Source organism: Galendromus occidentalis, unplaced genomic scaffold (genome assembly GCF_000255335.2).
Source record: "Galendromus occidentalis unplaced genomic scaffold, Mocc_1.1 scf7180000077442, whole genome shotgun sequence".
In the NCBI taxonomy this organism is placed as follows: domain Eukaryota; kingdom Metazoa; phylum Arthropoda; class Arachnida; order Mesostigmata; family Phytoseiidae; genus Galendromus; species Galendromus occidentalis.
In genome coordinates this window covers 1,973,790-2,000,189 of record NW_003805430.1, presented here as the reverse complement: position 1 = coordinate 2,000,189, position 26,400 = coordinate 1,973,790, and the positions used below count along the sequence as shown (strand labels likewise).

Below are 26,400 nucleotides of genomic sequence, written 5' to 3'. Positions count from 1 at the left end.
AGTAAATGGCGACCCGCGGATTTAATACCCGTACTTAAGCCGATTCTGGAAGGCGTTAGGCCGCAGTGAGCCTTTGAGCGAGGCACAATACTTTGGGATTTAGAGTCGTTTGTGATCTTCTGGTGACAGGTGAGCTGACATCCTCGGCTAGCAAATCTTTTGCCTGACTCACGGCTTTCCCAAACGATCGACGACAAGGAGCTAAGATCATCACTCAGCTCGAATGCTCCGATGGAAAAACACGCCTTGTCGTCGTCAGGATATCAAGACGAACCTCAGATCCAAGCTCGCAAGATAAACACGGTGTCAATGGTCCGACAGACCAGAGCCATGCGTTAGGTCTTTCCATTGGTCGGAATCGGTGCGCCAAGGTGCATTATTGGCTCCGAAAAATAAAGCTAACGAGAAGTTGATAGCGTCTAGCGTTCATGATTATCACTGGATAGCTTCTAAGACCGAATCAGGCAGCTCAGCTACTGCTCTTTTGTCTACGGTCTTCGAGTGAGTCGGAAAGGCGATTTCCTATGAGTTTGAGGAAGGGTAAAGCTCTTCCATCGCTGGATGATCTCTCGGGTAATCCTCGAGCTCGTACTGAGATAATCAACCACGAACTATCTACCGGGAGCGATGAGGCGGCCTCGTAGTGGCTTAACTTGACCGCGAATCATCTCAGGAATACTTATCCGTGCGAGGTTGAATCGCGATCACCAATTTTTCCGAACATCCCGATTTTTCCGAATACGAATAATTTTTGTGGAAATCTGAACGAGCGTCCTGCGGGACTCCTTCCTGAATAGTATTGAATGGAGTCGGAACATCTTCCTCAACCTCGGTGGTCCCCCGATTCCCTCCAGAATTGCTCCCATGAGGTCCGTACTTTCGACCTCCCGCTTTCCGTTAGAGGACAGGTCGCGTGTCCTCTAAGGGACACCTCTCGACGAGACAGTGGAGACATCGCGTTCTCTTCCCGAACACCCCACGGAACCGGACGAAGGCGTCATGATCTACAAGCTCGCGCTCCCGTGCTCTGCGCTCTCACGACCTCGAAAGGCGTGAGCATGTCTTTTCAAAGTCGAAAATCGTCCCTCTGGAAGAAACCTTGTCGAATTCCACGACGACAACAACACGCGTCAGACGCACGCCATGGACGAGCGACTCATGTTTGACGCCTTTTCCGTCTATTGATTTGGCTGAAAGAAATACGCGTCGACAGTCGACTTCTCATCGCGTCCATCGAAAATTTCTACGGCGAGATCCCTGACCGTCAGGGCGCAAGATTTCCAGCGCAAAGGGGGTTCCACGCTCGCCGTTCCTGTCCACGGACGGCGCGAACCCTTCGAGGGAAATCGTGTTCCTCCTGACGTCGACTAAATGAATTTTCCTCTCCTGTCAGAGCAAAGAACACTAACGAGAAGCCCGGAGAGTTCAAAGCGTGGCGCGCAGGGTGCTCTCACCCCATTGTTTCGGGGGAAGCGGGAGCTCGGAGCAGAGTAGCAGCGGAGGCAGCATTAAGAGCAGCAGCACCACCCTCCTTCTCTAACGTGGCAGCCTACTCAGAGCAGTAGCAGCAGCAGCCGCCGCTGTTCGTCCTATGCTGCAGCAGCAGCCGCAGTTAGTTTTAGAGCGGCCCAACCCAAAATAACACCGATGGAGAGACTCCGGCTGCGCCCGTGACGTCTGCCGAGGTGAGTTCTCTCAGACCGAGTCGTGATCGGAGCCCGGAAAGCCGAGTCCGGATGCCATCGATATCATGAATGCTCGCCGCTGCGGCACTCCGGAGCCTTGCGGCTACAGCCACGCGCAATAGCCTCTACAGCTGAAGGCCTACGGTAAATGCTGAACTCCGCTACCCCGCTACCGTCTCCGTCGTCCGTATCCGCTGTACATGGCGCTTCGCGCACATTGAGACACCGTCGTCGGCGTGTGGAGTGAAACCAACACTGTTAGCGACGTCGTCGATAACAAGAGAAGAACTATATTTAGTGCTGGAGCGCGTCATTCGGAATGTGAGGATGCAGCCTTCCCGTTGAACGCTGTTTCTGATCAGGAGGCTCTTTGGATTGTTTGCAAATAAGCATGCTCTATGTAAGCAAGCGTTCAGCGTCGGAGCGCCTGTTGTCTTTCGTCGCTTCGTCAGACGACACCATTTCGCGGAATGCGGCGATGCGCTTTCTCCATCTCGGCGAATCTCGGTGGAACGGATGAAACAATTCGTTCGCTGTTGATAACACGACGGATTCCTCATCGACTCAACATTGTATCTATCCAACTGTCGGCTTGTCCGAAAACATCAGTCAACTTGATTCTGCTTGACGAATAGCTCGCATCAGTGACGGTGAGGTGCCGGCAGGTTCAGCCTCGATCGAGACGAGTTCACGCGTTCTTCGATTCTGTCTACCCGGAGCCGTTCCGATATGTTCCAGGTCCGTCTGCACACACACGCAGGATAGCTAGTCAGACATAAATGGAGAAGGACATTGAAAAGGACGTCAGTGTCCTCTCCGGACTATTTAGTTATATCATCACAGACCTCAAGGTTCGTACAATGATTCTTACGTGTGATTCAGAAGCGTACAGCTCTCAGGTGCGATAAGTGATTGAGTTCCGGCAAGCCCCCGGACGATTTAGTTTCTGCATCATTGACCGCACTTCAATCCCGCGTCGATTGGCGAGGTGCTTAATAGATGCAAACGGTTTCGTATCGGCAATCGTTCACTCGTGGAACTGTTGCCGGACCTGATTCCCTAGGGAAGCTGTCGAGTGCCTTCGAATCATTTCCGCCATAAAACTGTTTTCTTTTCGATTGAATTCCAGGGTAGCACTCCAATATGGGAAGACTTTCTCTTGAAAACGGGCAAACTTCACACGCAACTCAAGTGAGTTTAATTTAGGCGATATAGCCACACGAGGATTGCTCCACCGCCCTCCCCGTCTATCCGGAAGACCACGAGAGCTCTTCCACTCTTCAACGACTCGAGCAGAACACCAGTGGGGCCTCCCAGCGTCAGAGAATTCCGTATCGCGAACTCAGTGAGATCTAAACAAACGACTGGTGGTCTGCCTGGTCCGTCTCAATACTGGATCGGCGATGAAATTAAAGCCATCAAGAGCAGTTCCGAAGTTTTTCCGATACTTGAATACATCCTCGGTCCTTCCCCGATCATTCTCCCTTTCATTATCCACGAGACTCGAAAAGCACTCTCATTCGGGGATCCAACACCACTGATGGACATCCTCTCCGGCTTGTCGGTTCATCCATATCGCTTGTGTCTGAATGTCGAATTCCTAAGCGAAACTCTATCTTGTCAGGGTCACAATGAGTTGCTTGGGCGCCTTCGTGGAAGCCCTGCAAAGAATCGCCGACATGGCGACCACTGCCCAGGGAGCAACCCGGGACGTCGGGAAGGCTCTGACCCGGCTCTGTCTTCGCCACCGGGCTTTCGAAACGAGGTAATTATTTCTCTGGTGTCATCGGGCTGATTTCACCGACTTCCCACAGTTATGCCGCATCGATCTCCGGAGGCTACCGGAGCGCCGGCAACACCCGAGAGGTCATTCGCCCCCGTTCGGATAAACAATGTAAATTATGGACGGGCCCTACTCCCGTGTCGCATCGAACGCTTCCCGACGTTTACGACTGTTCGTCTGAGAAAAGCCGCACCAAACGAGGGAAAGAATGTGATTAGGCCGAGAGATTTGGCGTTTGATTTATCGGCGATTCCAGAGCCATAGTCTCCTATTCGAAACTGACGGGGAATATATACGCCTTACAAAAAAAAGAGAGATAATAATCTCGCGCGGAAGTGTCGGACGAGTCGAACTTCGGACCACTTGTGAATTACAGTGCTTCTCTGGGCTGGATAGTTCGAGATCGATATTGATTCCTCGCTGAGTCTCTTCCTCCGAGCCCCTCCGATTCGCAGCACATCGCTGCAACGAGCTATCGACTGACGCTAATGATGTAAATTCTTCTCAGATTGAAATCCTTGATCGAAGCTTTGCAAGATTCTCTCATCATTCCGATGACGGATAAAATCGAAGATTGGAAAAGGATAACAACGCAGATTGACAGGACTCACAGTAAAGGTGAGAGCAACCTGTTCCGCGCATTCCAATCTCCACTCAGCCCCTCTCTCATCTTGCCGAATCTCTCTCGCATCGAGGAGGTTTTCGGATGCGGGGGCGGGATGCCCGTTCTCCATAGTTTCTGCGAGAGTGCTTGCCTCGGTATCCCGATCGTCTTACTGAAGAGATTCCCCCATTCACAGAGTTCAAACGCGCGCGGTCCGAGTTGAAGAAGAAAAACACAGACACCTTGCGTCTCCGTAAAAAAGTCAAACGCGCCAGTTCCGGAGCCATGGGTGGAGGATCAGAATTGGTGCAAAAGTGCCTCAACCACGCCATGCAGGATATCCATGACGACTACATTCTATTAGAGGAAACTCAGAAACAAGCAGTTCGGAGAGCTCTGATTGAACAGCGTCGACGATATTGTGCCTTCGTAGGCTGTATGAAGCCAGTCATGGTGAGTTCTGGAATCGGACAGGATACTTAAGCTCCGATGAGCTTCGTTGATGGGATTCATTCGTCTCAACAAATGTTCATTGGATTTTCCCCCAGGACGAGGAAACCCACCTCTTAGAGGAGGTCGGTCATCTCGAGGAAGTAATGGACTCGTTGTGTAAGCTCACCGCCAATCCAGAGCGGCTCCCGTCCGCTTCGGAGCAAGTTATTGAGGATGCTAAAGTTGGATACAACCTCATGAGTGAAAGCATCTACGGTTACCATGTACGTCGATGGAGTTCTTCCTCCCCCCTCTGCCGGGTCTGAGCGAACCGCTTTCGCGAATTACATTGATCATGGATATTTGAGTTGACAGTGTCGGGGTGAGAGCTTGTTTTTATCCGTCCCCCAGAGTCCACCGAGTTCTCCGGGCAGCTCATTAGGCTCTCGGAAATCTTCAATGTGTTCAATATCGTCGGAATCCAACTCGACCGATCTCTACGGATCTCAGCGCGGACGCTCGTTGTCGCAACCTCCCCCACTTCAGGTTTCTCGACTCTGTAGCGTCTCGAGTCAAGACTCAGGCTTCAATTCTCACGATGGTGGAGTTCGGAAAACGGCGCAACGACTCGAGAGCCTTTTTCAGAGGCAGAATTCCGACGAGGGAGCGTCTGTTGCGAACCCCATTTACGATTCTCGTCCTACTGACACTCCGCCCCATTTGCCCCGACGAAACAACAGCCTGCCCTCAAACAGTCTCTTCGACCAGAGTGCAGCTTCCACACCCTCAGGAAGTCAGCCGTCTTGTCGTTCAGAGCCGCAATCTCCACAGATGGCCCGTGCGGGCTTCTCGGTCACGCAATCGACACCTGACAACGGTACGCAGAGCGAACACTCTGCCCAGAAGGCCGGAGTATTGGCTCGAGTACAGCCTCTGGCAGAACAGATTCGATGTCCTCGTTACGAACTCATCGTTGTCATCCTCTTTCAGAAAGCACAAAACCTGTGTTTTTGTCACGCACTCCTTCACACATGAGTACACTGCCAGTCCGGGGGCGGGACAAATCGAGGAAAATTCCGCCAGTGCCTCCAGTGCGACGCACTCCCCCAACGTCAACACTGAATGTTTCTCTCCAATTGAAACAGCTAGATGATACGAAATACGACAGGTATGTCCGCCCACGCTCCGATTGAGCTTTCTCCCTTGCCGATTTTGAACTCCGACGGATTTTCTCCCGCCGGAGGTCTCCGTATGCGATGACCGCTGAGCATGGAAACACCGAGAACCCCGTGCGCACCTTTTTTAATCTGCGATTCTTGCAGCACTATTCCCTCAACCTCCTCCACAATCCCCATTCGTGATACAAAGGATAAGTCTCCGGAACTGCCACTGCCTTCACCCCCGGCGGAGCTTTTGTCACCGTCCGAGGAGAATTCAATTTACGGCAGGATGATCAAGAGCTGTCACGCTACACTGGAGAGAAGTCAGAAACATCAAGAACCGACGAATTACCACGAGGAACACAATGCTTTCCTGGGTGGCATCTGCTCGAAAATCAACGAGAAGTTCGGCGGCGACTCCACTTCTAATCACAACATATACGGTCAGTTCAAGAGCGCGGATGCTCCTCGTAGGATTCTTGCCTCTCAGTAGATAGATATCCTCTCAGATCTGGGAAATCGATGAAACGACTGGACGTTCTCTTGTTTTCTCCAGGAACGTTCGGGAAAGGCAAGAAGAACCCGTATAGGCGATCAGAAAGTCAGGAGTCAGAGGAGCAGGTCAAGTCTGAGGTTCATGAACCGGTGAAGGACAAGCCTGTCCAGAAGAACAGTAAAATTTACAAATGTGCCTCATCCGACGACATTATAAGCGGTGGAGCGAATAGATGGGGCGCTGCCGAGGAGAATCTCTACGAGCCTATCAATAAGGAGCTAAATGGTAGGCTGTAGCGGAGGATGGGAGGGAATCGCGATCGATAAGCGTGATAGATGCACCTTCAATCTTTCCCTTTTCCGTTCAGTCGAGAACGAACGCTCGCCTTCATCCTCATGAATCATTCGGTATTTTTATTCTTTCCAGAGTCGATTTATGGAGGAAGTCCATTTGGGGTGACAATCGCCATCTCTACAAATGATATCTACGGTTCGACCAGTCACCAACTTGCTGCTTCTGTCGGAAGACCTAGCGGAGCTCCACCCGCGCCCCCAGAGAGGCGAACTCCGCAACGGAGAGCTCAGTCTTTCAGTAATGATCTCTACGGCACGATCGAGGACGATCCTCCCCCGTCTTCCAGGTGAGTAATTTTGCTTGCTCCACCGACACCGTATCCTCGATCGAACTCCAAGGTCGACACACCGAATGCTACCCTTCGATTCATTTCTCAGATCTAAGGTGCAGCAGGTTAAGGAAACGTTCGAACATCTTGGCGAGTCTCTATACGGACGAATCTCACAGTCGGCTTCAACTTCTCGTTGCACATCGCCTTCGCGACAGAATCCCTTCCCGAACAAGCTTTCCATGTACCAGCCGCAGGATCAGCAGAGTACCAGTGGCGTGGTACACCACCCCTCTCAGTTCAGTATATACGCGACCAAGAACGAAGTTCTTACGTAAGTCCTCTCCAGATCTTCTGTCGCCATACCCACTTGGCGGGATTATCCCTCCTGGATTCTACGACGGACAATCTGAACAGCAAGGGAAGTTCATCCGGAACTTGATCGCGAGTATTCCTTTACGATACAGGCCCGGAGTCCCGGTTTCGATTCCCAAGGTTCCGACAGATCTGTCGAAGAAACGATTCATGCAGCAGCTCAACGAGAAATTGGCTCAAGGAACGAACACGCAAGCAAGCTCCATTTATGGCACGATTCGAAACTGCAACACAGCTACAATCAACAAAGGTGAACTCATCGACGGAAAAAAATGATCTCTTCCGCCATCAGCGCAAGACTTTCATTTCTCAAGTATTTTCAAGAGCCAGCTAGATACGCTTATATAGTGTCAGCCATCCCAAAATATACATCATGCAAGATATCCTTCAGAGGCGCCCCGATGGAATCCAATTATCGAAGCGAAGTACATGTAATGAGCTTCTTTGCAGGCCGACGCTGTAGTTCGGAAACTCGTCAAAACGGTCAACGTATCTACGGCTATATCGGAGCGCCTGAAGCTGACGTTTCTCCAGCCGCTTCAAGAGTTCAGGAATGGCTGAGTGGTCGGCCCCCTGTCAAAGATCTTGGGGAGTGTAAACGCAGCGTGCTCGACCAGATCAGGTGATTTTTCCTTGGTTTTCCCTCGCGAGAAATTGCTCCTGGACTGCTACGGCCTCGAGCATTACGAGAATTCCAATTAAGGGTTGCCCACATGAATCATTTCTCCGTCCTATTCCAGAAGAGGAGGCAAAGGCGCTACCGGTGGGCCGCCAAGACTGTGACCTAGTGAAGGCTCAGGGAATTTTTTCTTCCTCATGTTCATCTGGACTATTTAGGCAACAATTTAATATTCTACCCCAATACGTGCGTCAGAGCCGCACGTAGCCGAGCACGCTGGCGACAGAGACGAAAGCAATGAGCGGGCACACAGGAGAATGAACTGCGAGAAGAAGGACAAGGAGACCATCGAGAGTGATGAATGTTGTCTGCACCACATAGAAGCGCGATAGGACTCATTGCCATGTCGCAACCGAGGCGAGCCCGCCAAATCGTATCTAGTCTGATTTAGTCCGAGCCAGCAAAGCAGCATCCAAATGTCAGAGAAAGGGCGGTGGGAGCCCCACAGCGACAGCTCCTGTACCCTCACAGATCCCCTATCTAATTCACCGTGCTGGAAAGGAGCGGAACACCTACCGCTTGAGCCTGATGTCCACAAATGGACGCCCTGAGCCCATTTGCAGTCGGTTCCTACCGGAATGCCGATCGCCCGTCAGACTCTTGTAGATTGACCTGGAAATCAGTGATGACGAACGATGGGATGGAAAGATGAAGTACCGATGTCCCGAGAGGCTTCCCCTAATGTATATCAGAGCTGGACATTGAGTGGTCAGCCATCAGCTCTCCACTGGGGAGATAGACCTCTTCGCATGGAGAATGCCGTGTGTACAATAGCAGAGTGAAAGAGGAGAACAGAGTCGTAGCTCGCGAAAGAGTCTATGTAAGTGAAGAGAGAGTAGGTGTATTGGGAATGACAAGAGTCCCCTCGATATAAAGGAACATAATCAGATTGATTTATTATATTATATAATTAATATTTATCTTCATTATTATTGATTATTATATTATGATTACCACAACACAAGTGTGAGACCCGATCGCCAGTTGTCTACGAAACACGCGTAAATGTATCCCACGGATGATCTCCCGTCGCCGAAAGGAGCCATTCCCGCGGTATCGAGCGCGGAAGCGTGTCTCTCGAGCAATACGGACCCCTCAAATTTTAACTGTACAAATCATAATTTTCACAGCCATAAACGACACCTCTGCGGAACAATCAACGAATAAAACAATCATTCGCTCGTATAATCAGGTACTTCATCGACACGCGCGCCTAATCCATTCATGTGCTCATCCATTCAACCAGCCAATCCACAGCTTCCGTCGCTCCACCAATGAAAATTCGTGATGTAAGGGGTGTGAGTTACCCCGTCAACAACAGATCGAAACGCTTGCCGTTGAATGGAGTGTATGTTTGGAGCGGCGGCGGCATTTTCTAAAACCATCCGCTTCATGAAAGAACCGTAATTTCCGCAACAACAATCGAGACGATACAACAGGAGACCTTGTATCCACGTGAACCCACGAGAGGGAGCATGCACAGACATTCAGTTTATAGTCGATACGCGACGATTCGGAGCAAGGAGAAAAGTCTGTGAATAAAAAAAAATATTTTTACCCACGACCACACAGCCCGATCCTTACGTCTGCGACAGGGGATCTCTTTCGAAGCCTCGCGTGGTCTCCGAATATATGTATGCACTGGAGGCGTTTTCGGGAGAGCACGTGAGCTCCACCCGTATCCGTCTGTGAACTGAAGAGGATGTCATTTTCGGGGAAGCATTGTCGGAGGCATGCTCTCTATCGTTGTCAGTCGCTTGTCGCATCCAGGAAGACAAGTGGATCAGTTGCCTCGAGTCCGAGCTGTAGGCTGCAAATACGCCGGCCTCTTCTCGCGACTCATCATGCTTCACAAATAATTCGCATCGCCTAATGCACGAAGGAAACTTTCTCGATATTCTCCGATGTCCCTAGTTTTTTTCTTTCTTTTCATTTTTCTTGCCTTACCCAAATCCATCTTCCGTCTCAAGAACGGATTTTTTTTCCTAGATTCTTCCTGGCTTTTCTCTCCACAAAACTCCCCTCGTTTGAACGACCGAGCGGTCGACTGTCGGGCTTCCAGGATGTGAGATCGATTAAGGGAATGCGTTTGTTCTTGGCAACGAGCGGCCGACTGTCCTGGTCTTTCATAATGTTCCGCGCAGCGCCGTGCTTGCAGAGGAGTCCTGCTAGTCCGCAGCTTTCGTCGGTGTCGTTGTAGTTTAGTTTTTGAATGAACTTGTCAAGCGAGCTGTTGCTGAATAGGAGACACGCGGCAAGACACGCGGACAGACCAGCGGTCTGGTCAGGCTAGCTGGCACGCTTCCAAGCTGCACGTTTCCCTGACAACGTACCCTCTCCATGGAGAGCCCTCTTCCTCTTTTCGGGATTCAAACTCTTCTTCTGTCAAGGCCCGTAGAGCTCTGCACAGCCACACATCTAGCCACCCCACATCTGTGATTCGACGGCGAACGAGCACGCTAGCACGACATGACAGTGTCAGCAAGTGTTGCAGAGTGATGTGCAGAATCTGCACTCACCAGAGTTCGCCGATGACACCTTAGTCCTTGTTGTGAGCCGCTCTCCGATTTTCGACACGGTGCTCAACTCTTTACCATGAGATCCGAACGGCCATGCCCGGTGCAAACCCCAACCGATAGTGCGTCGACGAACGGCGAATCGTCGCCGTCGTGGGCTTCGTGCTCGTCGACACCCTCATTCTCAACAGGTGGATTGGACTTCGACTTCAATCAAAAGTGCACAGTTAGTGAGGAATCGCTACAGTTCAGATCATCGTCGTCCGATCAGCTGAGCTCCTCAGAACACCACCTCGGCCGGTCGACTCGTGCAAAAGGGTCGCGCTCATCTTACGACGGAGAGTTGGGAGTTGCACCACCGTCGAGTCCAGACAACGTAGGTCAGACGACGAGCAATACGCCAACGTCGATCACGACGACCGCAGTTTCGATAAATCGATTTACGCATTTACTCAGGCGTGCTGAAAGCGTCGCTCCGCCGGCGCACGCTCAATTTCTCAGGAAGGTGAGTGTCCCAACATGCAAATCGAACCGATTGCACGCGCTGACAGCGAGCCGAAAAAAGTTTGCGTCATCGAGACCCCCCAGGCTGGCTGGCTGGCTGGCTGGCTGGCCAGCGAGCGAACAGGCGCACGCCGTGCAACATGTGTCAGTCGATCCCCGAACGAACCCGAAGTGACAGCGCTCGCACTCCGGTCTCCAACCCCAGACAGATCTATCGAGTAGTTTGCGGGCTCAAACGCGTCGATCGTGGCATTGCTTGGACGTGGAAGCCCAAAAAATCGAATTTTAACTAGTTTCGATGCGTATCCGGACTCGTTCCATTTCGTCGAGAGGACTCGACACGGTGTGCTGCGTCACAAGCAACGTCCCCCGCGCCGTGTCCTGGACATTTCCATCCAAATTGATACTGCAGAGGACACTTTTCCCAGTAGCAATTGTAAGAACAGCTCGCATTTGAATTGCTTGTATCGCTGGAGTTGGCGAGAGAAGGATGTGCCGCTATGGCGCGGATGGGCGAATGACGTCATCGCGATGTCCTCATAGCCTGGTCGCTCCGCATCGGAATCAAGGACGCCCTCGCGCTTCTTAGGCCTTGGAAGGCCGAAGCACGGAGCATCGAGCTTGCCAGCCAGCCAACCAGCCAGTCTGCTTGCTTGCCTGCCTGGCTGCTGCTGCTGCCGTCGCCGCCGCCACCGCGAGAGGAGGATCTCGCACGAAGGAAGCGAAGGAAGGAAGAACTCACAAGAGGGAGCCCTAGAGCCAACCTCTGAAGCAGCCTGCAACCAAACAAGCAACTCTCGAACTTACTTCGTGAAACTCAATTGTGTTCTCTTTGTCTTTTTGCAGCCCGTATCCAAAACGAAAAGTGCCGATATCGCATGCGATGAGCCTAGGAAGAAAACGCTGTAAGTACCTAAACTGGACATCCGATCCCCCTCAGCATCCTGACACTTAGTCGAACAGTCCGTCACTCTACCACCGTGTGACAGTCGTCAAACGATCGACTAACCGAATCCAGTGACCGAATTAGCCTGTTTTCGTCGGTCGCTCCCAATCTCTACCCTGACCGATCGGAACGTATTGATTCAGGCAGCAGGATAAGCTCGCCACCAGATCGTTTGCGAATTCTCTTGTTCATCCGCTCGTTCAATCGCCCGCCTGCTAGCTCACCCGACAAACTCACCCGTTCGGAGCTCCCAGCAAGCTTTGAGGCAATCGTCCCGGAACGATAGAAGATCTCCCTGACACCAAATACACTCATTGTACAAGGCTTGCAGCCACCACAATCCTTTGTCCCTCTAGATGCGACACCTGTCTCTGCGCACCCTAGGCCCTGTCGATGAGATTCCCCGTCATAATCGTCCGCGAAAGACGTAGAAAACATCATGGTGTGTTTCCCGATGAGCGGAGAGAGACTCTGTCGACCCCATGAGTCGTTTCTCAGTGAGGTACATGGAGAAATCGGTTGTGGGTAGTTGCGAATGTCGACCAATTGAGAAACCTCCGTAGCCCATCTCGCACTTCGCCCTCGATGTCGATGGACATCTCGCTTAGTGGACGATCGGTGCGATCGAGATTGCAGAAGCATTACGATCCGCTCGTCCAGGCAGAAAAAGTTCGACCGGGCTTCATGACCCGTCACGGATCTCCCTTATGTGAAACCAGCTTACCCTTCGCTTCTGTTGTTCTCGTCGCTGTGAATGTATGACAGTGTTCGATAGCTGAGAAGTCGCTCCTCAATTATTTTGATTTGTGATTAGCCCATTCGAGATGCGGATTTGATGTCGCTGCTCCTCGATTTTCCCAGCACCGAGTATGAGATCCCCCTCATCTCAGACATCATCTGTTGCGGTCTCCGTGCATTCAGAATAATGATTGGTGATAGGGAATAGTTATAGTCCCCTCCGGAGGGATTAGTCGAGCTTCCGGCTTCGCGAAAGCGCGCCCCACGCTTGGCTCCAATGTCTTACGCTCTCCTGAATAAATATCCCGTTTGATAGCCCTGCCCACTTGCGGGAGGACCGTTGTTTAATCTGTGCTGCTGCTGCCCCCATTCCCATATGGAGGCGACACATCCACCTCCTTCAGTGGCGATCCAGGCAATCTGTTCTTGTGCACACAGCCGTCCTCGAGTAGGACATGGTCGCTGATAATTGACAACTTCCCCGTTATGATTAACGATCTTTGATGTAACACACTTATCGATGTCGCGTCGGATTCTTTTGGAACTGAACTTCACCTCCCTGCTCGCTAGCCTGCTCCCGAATATCTCCCATTAGTGAATAGCGATGCTCTCGTTCCCGTGACTCTTCCACCGTGGGTTTGATCACACTTTTTCGTCGAACAACCTGCACCCGTTTTCGCCGTCGGTCGACCGTTGCACGCAGCACGAGCGAGGCATGCAAGGGCTTGCTTGCCGTTGATCTCGGCTGGACAGGAGCAGGACGGCGGGTCTGCGGGGCGGATGGTTAGGTGGGTGTTGTGTGAGTGGGTGTCCTATTTCTGGCCTCCATCACCCCCTCTTCTCACTCAGATGGATATATCGTTTTACCTCCTCTCCGAAAACCTCAAAGCTCGCGCCTCGACCAAGCGGTGGCGTCCTCCTCTAAATTGGGCAACTGCCGTCACCAGGAACGTTTATGCCGGCCATTAGGGCGAACTTCGTCATTGGCCAAAGCGCGGCGGCGTTCTCCCGCAGGTGGCGACTTCCGTCACGTGTAGGCCTCATCAAGCTTTCGCACCAGTAACGAAGTTTAATACTATTCCGTTCAGAAGCAATGTCGTCAACGGGACCACCAGCGAAGTCCAGCGTCACTGTGAGCAGCTTTCATCCGTTCAAGTACGTCCGTCTCTTGCAACAACCATGGCTGCGCTCTTCGCTATCGATTCCTTAGCGGGCTGCTGAATCTTCGTCGACACCATCGGATTCATTGCCATCATCATTCATCATCCACCGAGGCACCGGAATCTTCGACGAGGACATCATCGACGTAAACTGTTGTCGTTTGACGAGCGTACTTGCCACGAGCAGAACAGGCGAAGCGTCTCGACGCTGGAGTCGCCTCGGTTTCGGGCACCGGTTACGCCGACTCCTTCGCCATAAACTTCTCTCTGACGTAAGATGACAGACAAGAGGAGATGGCAACGCCGATCCAAGTCACAGACCATTGGATCAGAACGGATGATGGCGCTGCTGTGAGCTGCCCTCCTGACCAGGTAATAAACTGCAAAGTTGCCCGCGCGCTATCACCCGCCCATTCCGTCTATTAGCCCTCCCGCGCGAGTGTCTGTCCGGCTGCCTGACTGACGACGACGACGACAACCGCTCCCGTTGAAGCGAGGGCGGTCGCGCTCAACTCTGTCGCAAGGAACAAGCATTTGAGGCGGTGACTTCGACGGCGACGTTCTCATGTTCCTCACTTGGGCGGTCGGTGACGGACGCGGCTGCTTCGGAACTCCGTGCGGGTTTCCACCTCGCTCCATCTCCAATTGACGAGGTCCACCGCTCCGATGATAACGGACCTGAGCTCGCCCGCCAGCTCGTTCGCCCGCTCGTGCCGGTTCTCTATGAATAGCACCAGCTTAAAGGAGCTCCATATCGAACGGATCTGATCCATCGAGCTGACTCCTGCGACCCCACGCGTGGTGTCCTGACCGAGATCGACGCAGTCCGAGAACGGAACGGAGGGACGTACTGTCGGACGGACGGGCGAACAGACAGACACCGTCGCCATACTTACAGTCTTTCACATACAGCTTCGCACTCTCGCTCACGACAACAGTTCGACAACAGACAGAAGAATGCCATAAGCAGTGAAGCAGACATCGCTGGTCTACGCTCCGCAGTCGATCCGAAGTCAGTCAGTCAGTGAGTCAGTCAGTCAGTCAGTCGCCGAGTGAGACTGCCGCAGTCTGTGCGGGAAAAACCGTCCTACGGGACTGCCGGCACCAAGGACACGATTCCCAGGGAGAGCATCTGATGCGGACCGCGTGTCGGTGTTGTCGCAGCCGCAGTTTCACCGAATCCGTTAGAGCCGTTCATTGGATTGATTCTCATTCATCGGGCTGGACGAATATCGAGGAATAGACGGACCAAGAGAGCAAGGAGCGAACGGATTCGCAGAGCGATGTTCAATTGGCGTCGCAACAGCCTAGTGAAGGGTTTCCTGGAATCGAAGGATGATCAAGAATTGCCCGCCACGAATCCCATTGCTGGAAGAACTCGGCAGAGAAGCCTGAGTGTCTCGGTTGACTCGTCGAAACCGCCCCTGACGCCTCAAAGGTTCGCATCGTTCCTAAACTCCACTCACAAGTCAATTGGTCAATCAGTCAGTCAGTCGGTCGGTCAATCAATCAGAGGCACTGACAGCTGAACCGTCTGTCTGCTTCGTGTTTGTTAGTGATAGGAGTGAAGAATAATTTTTCGATATTCCTCCTAAAGCCGAAGAGTACGGTGAGACTGAGAAGCCGATCGGAATTAAGAGCATCCCGTAGATTCTCCGATGCAGCTCGTTAGGCGTCTTAATCGACTACTTTTGCCGCGAACGAGCGGATATCGAGCGAGGATCGAACGAACGAGCAAACGACCGACCCGATGAACAATGTTACCACTCATTGCTATTCCTGGTTGGAGACCTCTCTAAGTGCGGCCCTGTTGGATCACGCAGTTTCTATTGGGATCGGTGTCTTTCGCTCGTTGCTATTGCTAGTTCGGGTGCTGCTGCTGCTACTGCTGCTCATCTTCTCTCTATATGTCGCACGATGCTGCTCTTTTTCTGAGCACCGGTCGACGACAGTGTCGATGAGGATGGTCGGATAGGCGCTATTACTCCCGCTCTATACCTCCGCAGAAATACCCTGGAATTTCCATTCACGCTCTATTTTCTTGACCACTTCGATTTGAAAGACTACCGTCATTACTCGTAGTAATGCAGAGGCCACTGATGACGTTCCTCAAGGCGACCCGAGTGGTAGTTTCAATGGCAGCAGCAGCAGTAGTCGTTGTTACGCCACGTGAAGACGACGTTGAGTGGATCCGAGTAGAAGCTTAGTTCGCCCACCCGTTCGCCTCATTTGCCTTCAAGTCGCTCGAGATGTCTTTGTGGAAGCGTCTGGATGCCTGCGTCAAAAATGCAAATCGACATGCTCGTGGCCGATCCAATGCATTAACAGTCGTCTGAAGCGAGACATACTGCTGAGACAACTACGGCAGCGGTAAAAGCTTCAGCACTACGAGTAGAAGAGACGCTATAAACGAGACAGGCGACCTCATTATCCATGCATATAGCGAACGAGGCGAACGATGAACGGTGGCGAGATCGACGATTTTCACAGAGAGGAACTCCGACCTGTCTTGAGGTCGCATTTTCGACTGGAATCTGGGTGCCGAGCCGATTCTTAGAATCCACGCAGCAGCATCGTGAATGAATGAAACTCATCGGCAGCGAATCCATGCTTACGATCGTGTTCCGATCTGCATAATACTACGAGATGATCTATCGAGATCGAATCGGTTATCCCGGGCTCGTGACTAGACAAATACTCCCCTGCGGTCATGAGTAACTCCGCTGCTCCGTCTAATCGGACGATGAACACTCGTTTATTCATGACCAACACTATCGTTATTCCCCCGACCCGATCGCTTCTTGCTCGTTTTCTCTTGTCTCGGTTTTTCGTTTGCTTCAAATCTCTAGGGTCCGTTGCCGACGCACTGACCCGCTCGGGTCGAGTGGTTCACGAATCTCCGGGAGTTCGAGGAGGTTTCCCATTCCTTCAAAGAGAGCATTGACGATTTGAGGGCTTGCTGCTGCTGCTGCTGATCGACGAACGGAACGAATCCTTGCAGTCATCTCTCGTATGCATCGGCTCCTGCTTCGGCGTCAGCTTCCACGCGACGAACTTGTGTGTGTCTGAGTGCGAGCACCGCGAGCCGGTAGGCTACGGGCGAATAGATCCTCTGATGGTTTATCTCCTCTAATTTCAGGGCTCAAGACGTACGACTGCGTTTGGGATTTCTGCGGCGAAGGAATACCGATACCTCAATCCGGCCTCCTCCAGAAGAGGCGCAAAAATGGGCACAGTCCTTTGTTGAACTAACGAATTCGAAATGTAAGCTCACGCTCCTCCTCGAAAGATATAAACTGGAATAAGCCCGGAACGGCGTTGCTCGCGGAGTCTTCCGCAGCAGAGCGTCTCTCGCTCTCGTAGATGGTAATACTGATGGTAATGTACGTCGTCGATTCACAGATGGCTTGGCACTGTTCCGTGCTTTTCTCTCACGCGAGTTTAGCGAGGAAAATATCGACTTTTGGCTCGCAGTTGAAGAATACAAGAAAAGTCGGCCCCACAAACTGGCGTCCAAAGCCCGGAGAATATACGAGGACTTTGTTGCAGTGCAAGCACCAAAAGAAGTCAATCTTGAAGCGTCAACGAGAAATGCCATACAGGTGGGTGGAGCGGTATTCCATTAGTTTTGGTTCGGGCTTTGCAAATGTTCCGAGCAAAAGGGTCTCTATATCGATGCTAGGAACGATTTCGACCGGTCGGGATTTCTTTTCTTCCGTCTTGAGCCGAGGCGATGGCAACACACTGGAGACCGCGCTCTCGCTCGCGCAATGTGGAGTTCTGTACGTTGCCTCGGCCCCTTCGACCGCGATCCACGATACGGAGAGCGAGCTCCGGAGCGGGAGAGATCAGTTGTATCCAGCGAGCAGTTGTCTTTTCGAGCGTTACACGTCAATAAACTGTTTCGGTAGTCGGCGTCGTCGTCTAGTGCGGCTGTGTCAGCGTATGACGAGTGTCATTCTATTTCAGGAGAACCTCGACAACGTTGACGTGCACATGTTCGATCAAGCGCAGCGCAGGGTCCAGGGCTTGATGGAACAGGACGCGTACATTCGCTTCCTACAATGTGATCTCTACCAGGACCTGCTGAAACAGTGAGAGGGACTTTAGCTTCCCAACAGTTGAACGAAGTGGAGAAGAAGAATTCCTATGTGCACTGACGACTTGGTTTTGCCTGACCGACTTCATTCACGCTCCGCGAGTCGCCGACTTCCAACTTTAGACCGGATGGAAACAATGCGCATGAACTGAGCGAGCTCTATCCGGAATCGAACTCTGGGTTGTTGTTAGTACAGACGAGCCCCCTCGGATCGTCGAACCCATGAGGATTTGTACAAAATCGTATCGCCTCGTCGGATCGAAGATGAAGTCAGGTGTCTCTCCGATTCTTCTGGACACGATGCCGGATTGACCGTTGTCGCACTTTCCCGCAGAGGTCTCACACAAACTCTATAGGAGCTCTCTCAAGAGATGCAACCACTGCAAAAGCCGCAGTCGTCTCAAGGGCAACGATGGCGAGTGCCAATGATGATTGATAGACGAACGCAATGAATTGAACATGGTCTGACCGCTTCTCTTTCTCTGTGAGGAGGCCATGGCTCTCCGCGAGTTAACTTATGAGAAGTTACGCCGCTAGAGGAAGCGTGGCAGTGCTCACTCATCCCATAAACTGAAGGGCTTTCGAGGACGTCTGAAATTTCCGGAATTATCGACTCCATCCTGCGAAAGTCCACCAAAGCTCTTCTCGACATCGGCGCCGGCGTGACAGAAATACCTGGAAAACGCTCCCTCGGAACCGAGGGGATGCAACGAAAGGAAAAAAACTCAAAAGTTTCTTACCGATTCGTGCGACATTCATGTCACAGAGTTCGGAGATCGGCGTCGATCTGGACCAGGTCCCTGACATGCTTGCCGAGTTCTGGAAAGACGGATGGCACTTATCTACACCCAGAAGCAATACTGCCGTGAACGATTCCTCAGCGGTCGAGTGAATGGAACTGATTACAGTACAAACACGACGAGAGCTATGTTCAAACAAAAAGATACGCAATTAACCAATAATTAAAAATCACGCCGGTAGTATAGATAATCGATTTATATGTATCACGAGAATTGTCATTGAAGCCTGGATCGTAAAGCATGAATTTCGGTCCGCGAGAGCTCCGTCTGTGCCCCGAGCGATCAGTAGGTGAACCATGGGTATCCGCTGCAGATTTTGACTCGTCCCTCCTGAGAACGAATCGTCCTTGAGCGGCATTGGTATTAAGAACATGTCGATAACTCTCAGAATTTTCGTATAGATGACGGATTCCCTTAGTGAATGTCTCCCGATTCTTCCAATGAATACATACGAACACATCCCTTACGCTACGATTTGAACGCAAGGGGGGCTCTTTCCGAGAAAAAAATTATTGTCACCAAAACGGGGGAACGATCGGGGAACTTTGCATTCGTTCAGCCTCCCTGTAGCCTACACGGGCTTCTCTCCTCTAATCGATCATCTCCAATCAATGTGCTATCCACGAACGATTTCTTCTTGATTACGAAGTCTCCCTACCGTGTGCTCCTTAGCTCCACATTGATTCCCAATCGGAGATATGTGAGAAGTGAGCGACATGTACACGAAGTAGATGGCGGAGTCTCCGAAGTGCGGATCGCCTGAAGCGGTTTGGAATTGTTCAAAAGGGCGCTCCTGCGATCTTCCTTACCCGACTTCGACTTGAACTCAGATGCAGAAACGTACGAAAGCATTCAATCGCCCTGTTTTTGTCGGAGTGTGTTGCCAAATTATGAATATATTATTATATACTTGAAAAATAATTATATCATACATACTTACATGCATACAAACTTACATTGATTCTACCAAAGCTGATGTTCATTAGCCTATGACATCTTCTTGATGATAATTCTTGTACTTCTAGTGGATGTTCTTGGAGGCGTGTCTGGGGAATAATGGCGCGGAGGGTCGCCGACGCGATTACGATAATGCAAATTATTCGACTTAGCTATCTTTGATATATATAAAATATTAGATAGAAACATATACATATACCCACATGGGATAAGGATATCGATCTTTCGAATTCATGCTCTCTCCATAGTAAAGAACACAATGGAATCAGAAAAATGAATGCAGACAAACAAACGAACCAACCAACCAACATGGTACAAGGGAATTACTGCGTATCAAAATCTCGGAAAGTCATTCCGACGACTCAGTCCTGTCGATCCGCATTGGACCGATTGTACAATGTCAACGACACGAGAGATGGGAGCTCATCGTTTTTGTAAGCGCGGATTCGCTGATGAACTTACGGTAAAAGTTTGTTCAGAACAGCACTCCCTCAAGTGACGATGGATTGCGTTGCACCTTAATGTGGTTATCATCCGGGAATTTCTCCGAGTAGCAATTTATTCACCCTTGACTTCCCTCGGCGAGATTCGAGCTTGTCCCGTCAGGACACTTGCGTCGGCAGCCATCGGAGTAATGATCGTAAACCTACACGCGCGCTCCATCATTCGGCAACGAAACTCTAGAAGCATGAATCTCTTCTGCGTCCTTCCTGTCTCCGAGAGAGGTAAACGTCGCGGAAGTCCCGACCCCGCAATCTGTGCGCAAACTGTTCTCCTAGACACAATGTTTGTCAGTGACTGCTCTACCACTGGTACCCACAATTAGGATAATAGTGGAAGACCGACTCCCCAGAAAATTTATACGGCGTGGCGAAGCCGAGCTGAGAAAACCTCCACAGAGCGGACTGTTATCCTCTAGGAGCTTGTATGCACCCCGAGGCAGGGACGAAAGGGGAAGTACGACATCGGCCTTCGAGCTCCGGATGATCTGGTGTAAATAGAGAAGTGAACCCATATATGATCAATGAAGCGGAAAACTCGCAAAATACGTCGTTCGTCGATGATCTGTCCGAAAGACAGGTTTCGAGGAAGACATGAGTCCGTGCATCGTATATGCTCGCAGAATCCGCATCCCGTAATACCTGCTGTACTCCCAAGCCCCGTTCTCGAAGTACTCCCCCAAAACATCTCGACGCATCCCGACGAAGGACGCATCGCTTCCTAGCAGGTCAAACCACGAACAAAAGAGGGTTCTCAGATATGAATACATTCATACATCTACGAAGTGTACGCGCAGCTCACACAAGAAACAGAGACACATGATTGATGTTAGGGCCATATACGTAAGATGTCCGGCGGGGAACTTTCGAATGTACACAGCGAGCATATAAACTTACAAACATTCCTACATCTTGAATATGAGCATACAGGAGCAGTATACATACGCACGTGTACAACGTTATATATAACAAACATACTGTCGATGGTTATAAATGTGTTGATGGTGGTGAACTGTTATGTCTTTGAAAATAGAGCAGATGGAGGAAATCGTTACTGATCACTTTGGAGCATGATCTAGAGGAATATTGATAACGCCACCTCGCTGTCTGGAGAGAATCGTTGCGCGGTCAGTTCATGGCCTTTCCACAGAATCCATCAGAGATTCACGATTTGGAGCGGGAGAGCCCGCGAACGTAAAACGAGTATTCGGATATCATCGAAGTCTCGTTGAAGAGGGAGACTGCACTTCCTGATTGACTATCTGCTGTATACTCTCGATTTATTGCTTAAACCGGACTCGATGAATCTAGAAGAAAGTGACAGCGAAATTTCATTCCCCCCACTATTCTTCGGAAAAATACGACGGTGTAAGAACGATAGCAGCAACAACAACAAATACCAACCATCAATCTCGTCGGTCACATCGTCACATGACAGGAAATTTTGTACATTGCTATGCAAGGACAATAACGGAGAGAAAAATCCAAATAAAAATTTCTTCGTCACCGTTAAAACGTTTCGCTCTGAGTTCTCTTTGGCCCCGTTCGCGGGAATACGGAATGGTCATGATGCTCAGCTCGAGCTTCTCGCTGAAACCCAGAGGAGACCGGCTGGCAAGACGATTTCGGTGAGAGCTTGACCTCCAACGAAGGAGTGAGCTCTCCAGCGTAGCTGCGCGCTTCCTGTCTGATTGATCAAGGGAATGAGACTATAGAGCCCGATCCGATCATATCCTGACAGAGTTCATTACCCTGCTTTTTGAATGCATCGTCCTATGGGGACGTTCCGGGACGATATCCCTCGCCGACTTCACTGTCCGGTCGTCGCTTGCAGGACGCAAATAGGTCAGCGGCGCCGATAAGTAAACGTTTCCAGGCGACACGGAAGTTGCGGATCGTGAACACGTCCGCATCCGTCATCACTCTTACCGCAAGTAGGGAAATTCATCGACGCGGGAGTCTCGCGGGCCGTTCTCGGTGTCATCGCTTGTTCGAGAGAGAAAATCTAAGCCCCTTCGGAGTTACGCGAATTCTCGAGCGTCTTCCGATAACGATGAGAGGAATGCATCAAATCGCCCCCAATTCATCAACGTCGGAACGCGCAAAAATATATAGCGACTCTTTGAGCCAGTGAAATTGAGAGTGGAGCAAGGATATTCGTCCGCAGCTCCCATGTCCTCGTCGGAACACGGCAATCGATTTCGAACGTTCCTCGGATGAAACCAAAAGCACAACACCGTGGTTAGATCGATCAAGCGCTCTGTGGACCCAAAGCATAGAAGTCGCAGGGACGATTCGAGAGAAACACCGACGAAGGTCCCTTAGAGATTAAGGCGACCTTGAAAAATTAGTTTCACGACAGTTCGTAGTCGGACGGACTGACGGATCGACCGGTCGGAGATACTGAGCGCGGATGCCGACAGGCGCCGCTCGTGTCGCCCTTCCAACGTGGTGGATACGTGGTTGGAAGTGCTCTCCGAGCTGGCTAGGCCCACAGCCCGTGCTGGCGGAAGGGCCATCGGTCCTAGTGGCCGGCAAGCTAGCCAGCCAGCCCGCCAGCTCACCCGGCGAGCTGGTTGAGTGTTTAGATGGCAGACTTGCTTTCTTTCGGAGGCTCCGGCCTGTTGCAGCGGGCCGCTGTCGCGGCAGTAGCGGCAGCGGCGTCTGTGTTGAGAAGAAGGGAAAGCGGTCGGATAACCTTCTCGCACGGGAACGGTTCGCTGTTGCTGGCTGTGACGACGACTGCCGCTGATCAAGAGAGGCGAGCGAGCAGTGGTTCAGCCCTTGTTCTGCTAGTAGGGGTGAAGAGACGTTTAGCCGGCAGCACACACAGCATCAAGCACGGAGGCGAGAGCCGCCACGTATTCTTAGTGCTACCCTGATCCAGTGGTGAAGTAACAGCTGTCTGTGCGCCTGCTATCATCTACCATCCAATGGCTCCGCGAAAAAGCCAGAAATCAGGCTCTCAAGAAGCCGAGTGCGAGTCCTGTGCCTGGACTCGACTCGTTCACTGGAGAGACCCCCAGAAGTCGGGCATCGTTTCCGGCGTGGGTCTGATCGTTCTATTTTCCATCTGCAAATTCTCCGTGATCTCTGTCGCGGCCTACACGCTACTGGCCGCCGTATGCGGTGCTTTTGGGTTCCGAGTCTACAAACTCGTCATGTCCAAGGTGAACAAGACCGAAGAAGGACATCCGTTCCAGGACCTGCTCGATCTTCCTTTGCCCGCAAACTTGTCCGACACCGAAAAGGCTCAACAGTTCGGAGAAACTCTTTTCGCGAACGTCCTCAGCACCATTCGGAAAATCCGCTCGGTCGTACTCATCGAAGATCTGATCGAATCGGCAAAGTTCATCGTCTTACTGTGGTTCGCCACATATATCGGCGCGTGGTTCAATGGTCTGACTCTTGTCATTCTCCTTTGGATCGGGCTCTTCTCTGTGCCGAAAATCTACGTCGAATACCAGACGGAAATCGACGAGCAGCTCGAGAAGATTTCTAGCCTCGTCGGCCAGGTCCGAAGCAAGATTCCCGGTCAGGCAGCCGACGCCAAGGAAGACTAGTCTCGTCCCAAAGAGAGAACTCATCTGGCCACCAAGCGGCAATGTCTAGCTGCCTGATTCAATACGGAAATATTTATGATCACTTCACGGATCGGTTGGCTCCCTGGAAAGGGGCACAAGGAACCAGCCCGCAGCCAGACACCGAGCGCTCGGGAACATTTCTAGGCTTCCGTTGTAAAATTTTCATTTTTTTTATCGCCAATCAATCGGCCCAGCGATAGGGAACGGACTCTAGAGGAAATCAATTTGAATGAAATGGAAACATCGTCGGACTGGACCTGACGGAGAAGCTCAATGGAGACCCACCCGCATGAAAAATGAAAACACGAGTCCTGCAGATATGTTTGCTCCACGCGGCCGGATGTCCATGTCAGTGTCTGGACTCTGGACCTCACGAAGGAGGCCTCAACGCTTAAGCGGTCTTACAACATTTTGTAATAAATTGAAATACCCTATAAATAAACCTTTCTCATAAACGGATCGAGCGAAGTATTGGATCTTGGAAAATCAATATTCAATCAGAAGAGGAATGTAATCGACCGATTTATGGAAACTTTCATTCGAGTGTAGCGGTGTAGCTTCGGCAGTTGTGATCGGCGAAATTGTGAGACCGGATAGATTTCAGGGTTTTCGTTCGCACGCCATCCCTCTGAAGTACTACTTGTATTAGTTATTGTATTTGAGGCTCGTGAATGACCTGAGAATATTCTGAGCGGAACGTCCCCGACTCTCAGCGCTCTCCGTGGTCTCAGAGATCGGTGAAGATGCCAACGAAACGACCGGGACTTCAACAGGCTCTCGCGCCGGCAGAAGGGTTCCGAACCAGGAGAGCCGACCTGAAGCTTGATAAGATCATTGCCCACGTTGGCTCCAACGTGTCAGCCGAGCTTCCAATCGAACAGCTCGTCGTGTTAGTTGACGAGCTCCACGGCCAACACTGCCGAACGTTGGAAGGACCTAGCTTCTATTCTGGGTCGCCTGAAACCTGCATTGGAGGATGGTAAGAGCATCAAACGGAACCCTGATTATCCAAGTGAGATTCAGGGCGTCACTTGTAAACATCGAGTTGCCTGAGGCTCGGAGCTGAGCTCCTGCTGTGACAGCTCGTCGTAGAGATACCCGTCGGGAATGAGGAATTCCATCGGGGAATCCGAAAGCAGTAGCTCCCGGGAGCTCTCTCGTCATTGATTCAAAATGATTTTCACGTCTCATGTCCGGCAGGAAATTTATTCTTCAGAAGAGCGAATCCTAAGCAGTCATGAAATCGGACAGTAGGCATCATCAGGCCACTCGGCAGACCGTCAAAAGCAAAGACATATGGTCGAATGTGGCACTCCAAATCACCGATCATGGGGATGTGGGCTGCTTAACATGATTGCCAATCATCGTAAGATGAACGATCTCGCATCCCGGTCTGACCTCTCGACTTCACCAAGAGATCGGCAACATCGAGAATCGTTGGAGAAACGCATTGTTCCGAAGGACTCATGTGACGGCTAAGCCACAGCCTGTTCCTAGTCGAACACACTTGCTCCAGACGCAACGTTGTGTGGGAGGATGAGTCACGATCGCAGTGAATTCGTTTAGCACTGTGGTAGGCCACCGTACATATGTCGCCTTTGGGCCACGCGACGCCTGCGGAGCTCTTCTGCCAGCTGATAAGTCAGCTTTGGCAGGAGTCTTCCTGTCTGCGGGCAGAAACGTAAGGATTCAGAAAAAGTAACAATCTGCTGACACACGGTATCAAATCTTATCGAGGCATCTGGGATCGGCCAGTCATCGGCGCTCGGAGTCGATCGGAGATCATCAATGGAGCCCCGTGGGAATACAACGGATCTAATGGAGCCGCGAACATTTTAGAGAACAGGATATTGCGGCATGAGTTGTCGCGTCCATATCAGATGTTTGCAGCAACTCTCAGCAGAGGCTGACGCCGATTACGCTACGGTCCCCGCTCTCAGTCTGAGATACAATGCAGACCGGTCTTTGGGTATGCCGCGGCAACCGGCGAGCTAGAAGCCTCACTCGCTCGCTCATTCGAGCGGTTGCATTATATAACCACCGGAGACGAGGCAAAAATAGACGCGACATTTCCTTGAACTCGGTTAGGCTCAGAATGTAATTGCATTGCAAGTTTCCACGCAGCTCCACTGCATGTCGACGGTGACGTGCAAGGCGAGGGTGCGGCTCTGTACCTCGGCAGCGCTGTGGTAAAGAGAATAACCCTACGCACATTTCCCTTCGTAACTCATTTCACGCACATTTCCTCCGTGCCTTCGCATTCGGCGAGTGTTGCAAACTAACCCGTTCGAAGTTCGTCAAGGATGGAGGCAGAAGTGGAACGGTTGAAACTCATTGTTCTTTCTTGCCGATCGGTGTGAGCCTTGCAGACGGACACGAGTGAGGGAATCAGCAAGCGAGAGCACTCGGTCTTCTTGGAATGGAATTCTTCGAACATGGGCTTTATTTAAGCGAAGACTCGTTTCCGCTGCATCCGGACTGCACCCGGGCAGGACATTTCCTTGGGTCAAGCCAGATATGCAGCTGTGTTCCGGACGCATCTCTCGACGAAGGAACATCGGGGGCATCGGGCATGCTCTGAACAAACCACAATCTATTTTACACGGAGGATATCTGCCGGCGCTGTCGGCCGCGTTGGTGCTCTTCAGATCGGCACCGGATTTTGGTTGAGGTACTGTTGCGCGAAACTCTTCACAAAGCTCTCCATTATCGGGAAGAGCATTTTTTTCGGCGTATTTTTTAGGAACAGATTCGCGACTT

At 51.4% G+C, this 26,400-nt stretch overlaps 3 protein-coding genes across 3 annotated transcripts; all 3 read left to right on the top strand.

The window, feature by feature from the left end:
* Nucleotides 1-2,171: 2,171 nt before the first annotated feature.
* On the top strand, nucleotides 2,172-8,359 carry mim (missing-in-metastasis). The gene is made up of 15 exons (XM_029111490.1): nucleotides 2,172-2,536; nucleotides 2,815-2,876; nucleotides 3,310-3,450; nucleotides 3,977-4,086; nucleotides 4,269-4,525; nucleotides 4,621-4,788; nucleotides 4,916-5,381; nucleotides 5,495-5,672; nucleotides 5,827-6,107; nucleotides 6,221-6,445; nucleotides 6,587-6,800; nucleotides 6,892-7,116; nucleotides 7,250-7,407; nucleotides 7,608-7,779; nucleotides 7,898-8,359. Exons 1-15 carry the CDS (start codon nucleotides 2,465-2,467, stop codon nucleotides 7,938-7,940), a joined length of 2,772 nt encoding a protein of 923 aa, XP_028967323.1. The 5' UTR covers nucleotides 2,172-2,464; the 3' UTR covers nucleotides 7,941-8,359.
* Nucleotides 8,360-10,431: 2,072 nt separating this feature from the next.
* On the top strand, nucleotides 10,432-17,853 carry LOC108864264 (regulator of G-protein signaling 2). The gene is made up of 5 exons (XM_029111466.1): nucleotides 10,432-10,857; nucleotides 11,703-11,761; nucleotides 16,840-16,964; nucleotides 17,103-17,302; nucleotides 17,670-17,853. Exons 1-5 carry the CDS (start codon nucleotides 10,432-10,434, stop codon nucleotides 17,796-17,798), a joined length of 939 nt encoding a protein of 312 aa, XP_028967299.1. The 3' UTR covers nucleotides 17,799-17,853.
* A 4,802-nt stretch (nucleotides 17,854-22,655) lies between these two features.
* LOC100906500 (reticulon-1-A) lies at nucleotides 22,656-24,095 on the top strand. Its single transcript, XM_003743310.2, has one exon. The coding sequence runs from the start codon at nucleotides 22,990-22,992 to the stop codon at nucleotides 23,617-23,619; it is 630 nt and encodes a 209-aa protein (XP_003743358.1). The 5' UTR covers nucleotides 22,656-22,989; the 3' UTR covers nucleotides 23,620-24,095.
* The last annotated feature ends 2,305 nt before the right edge of the window (nucleotides 24,096-26,400 follow it).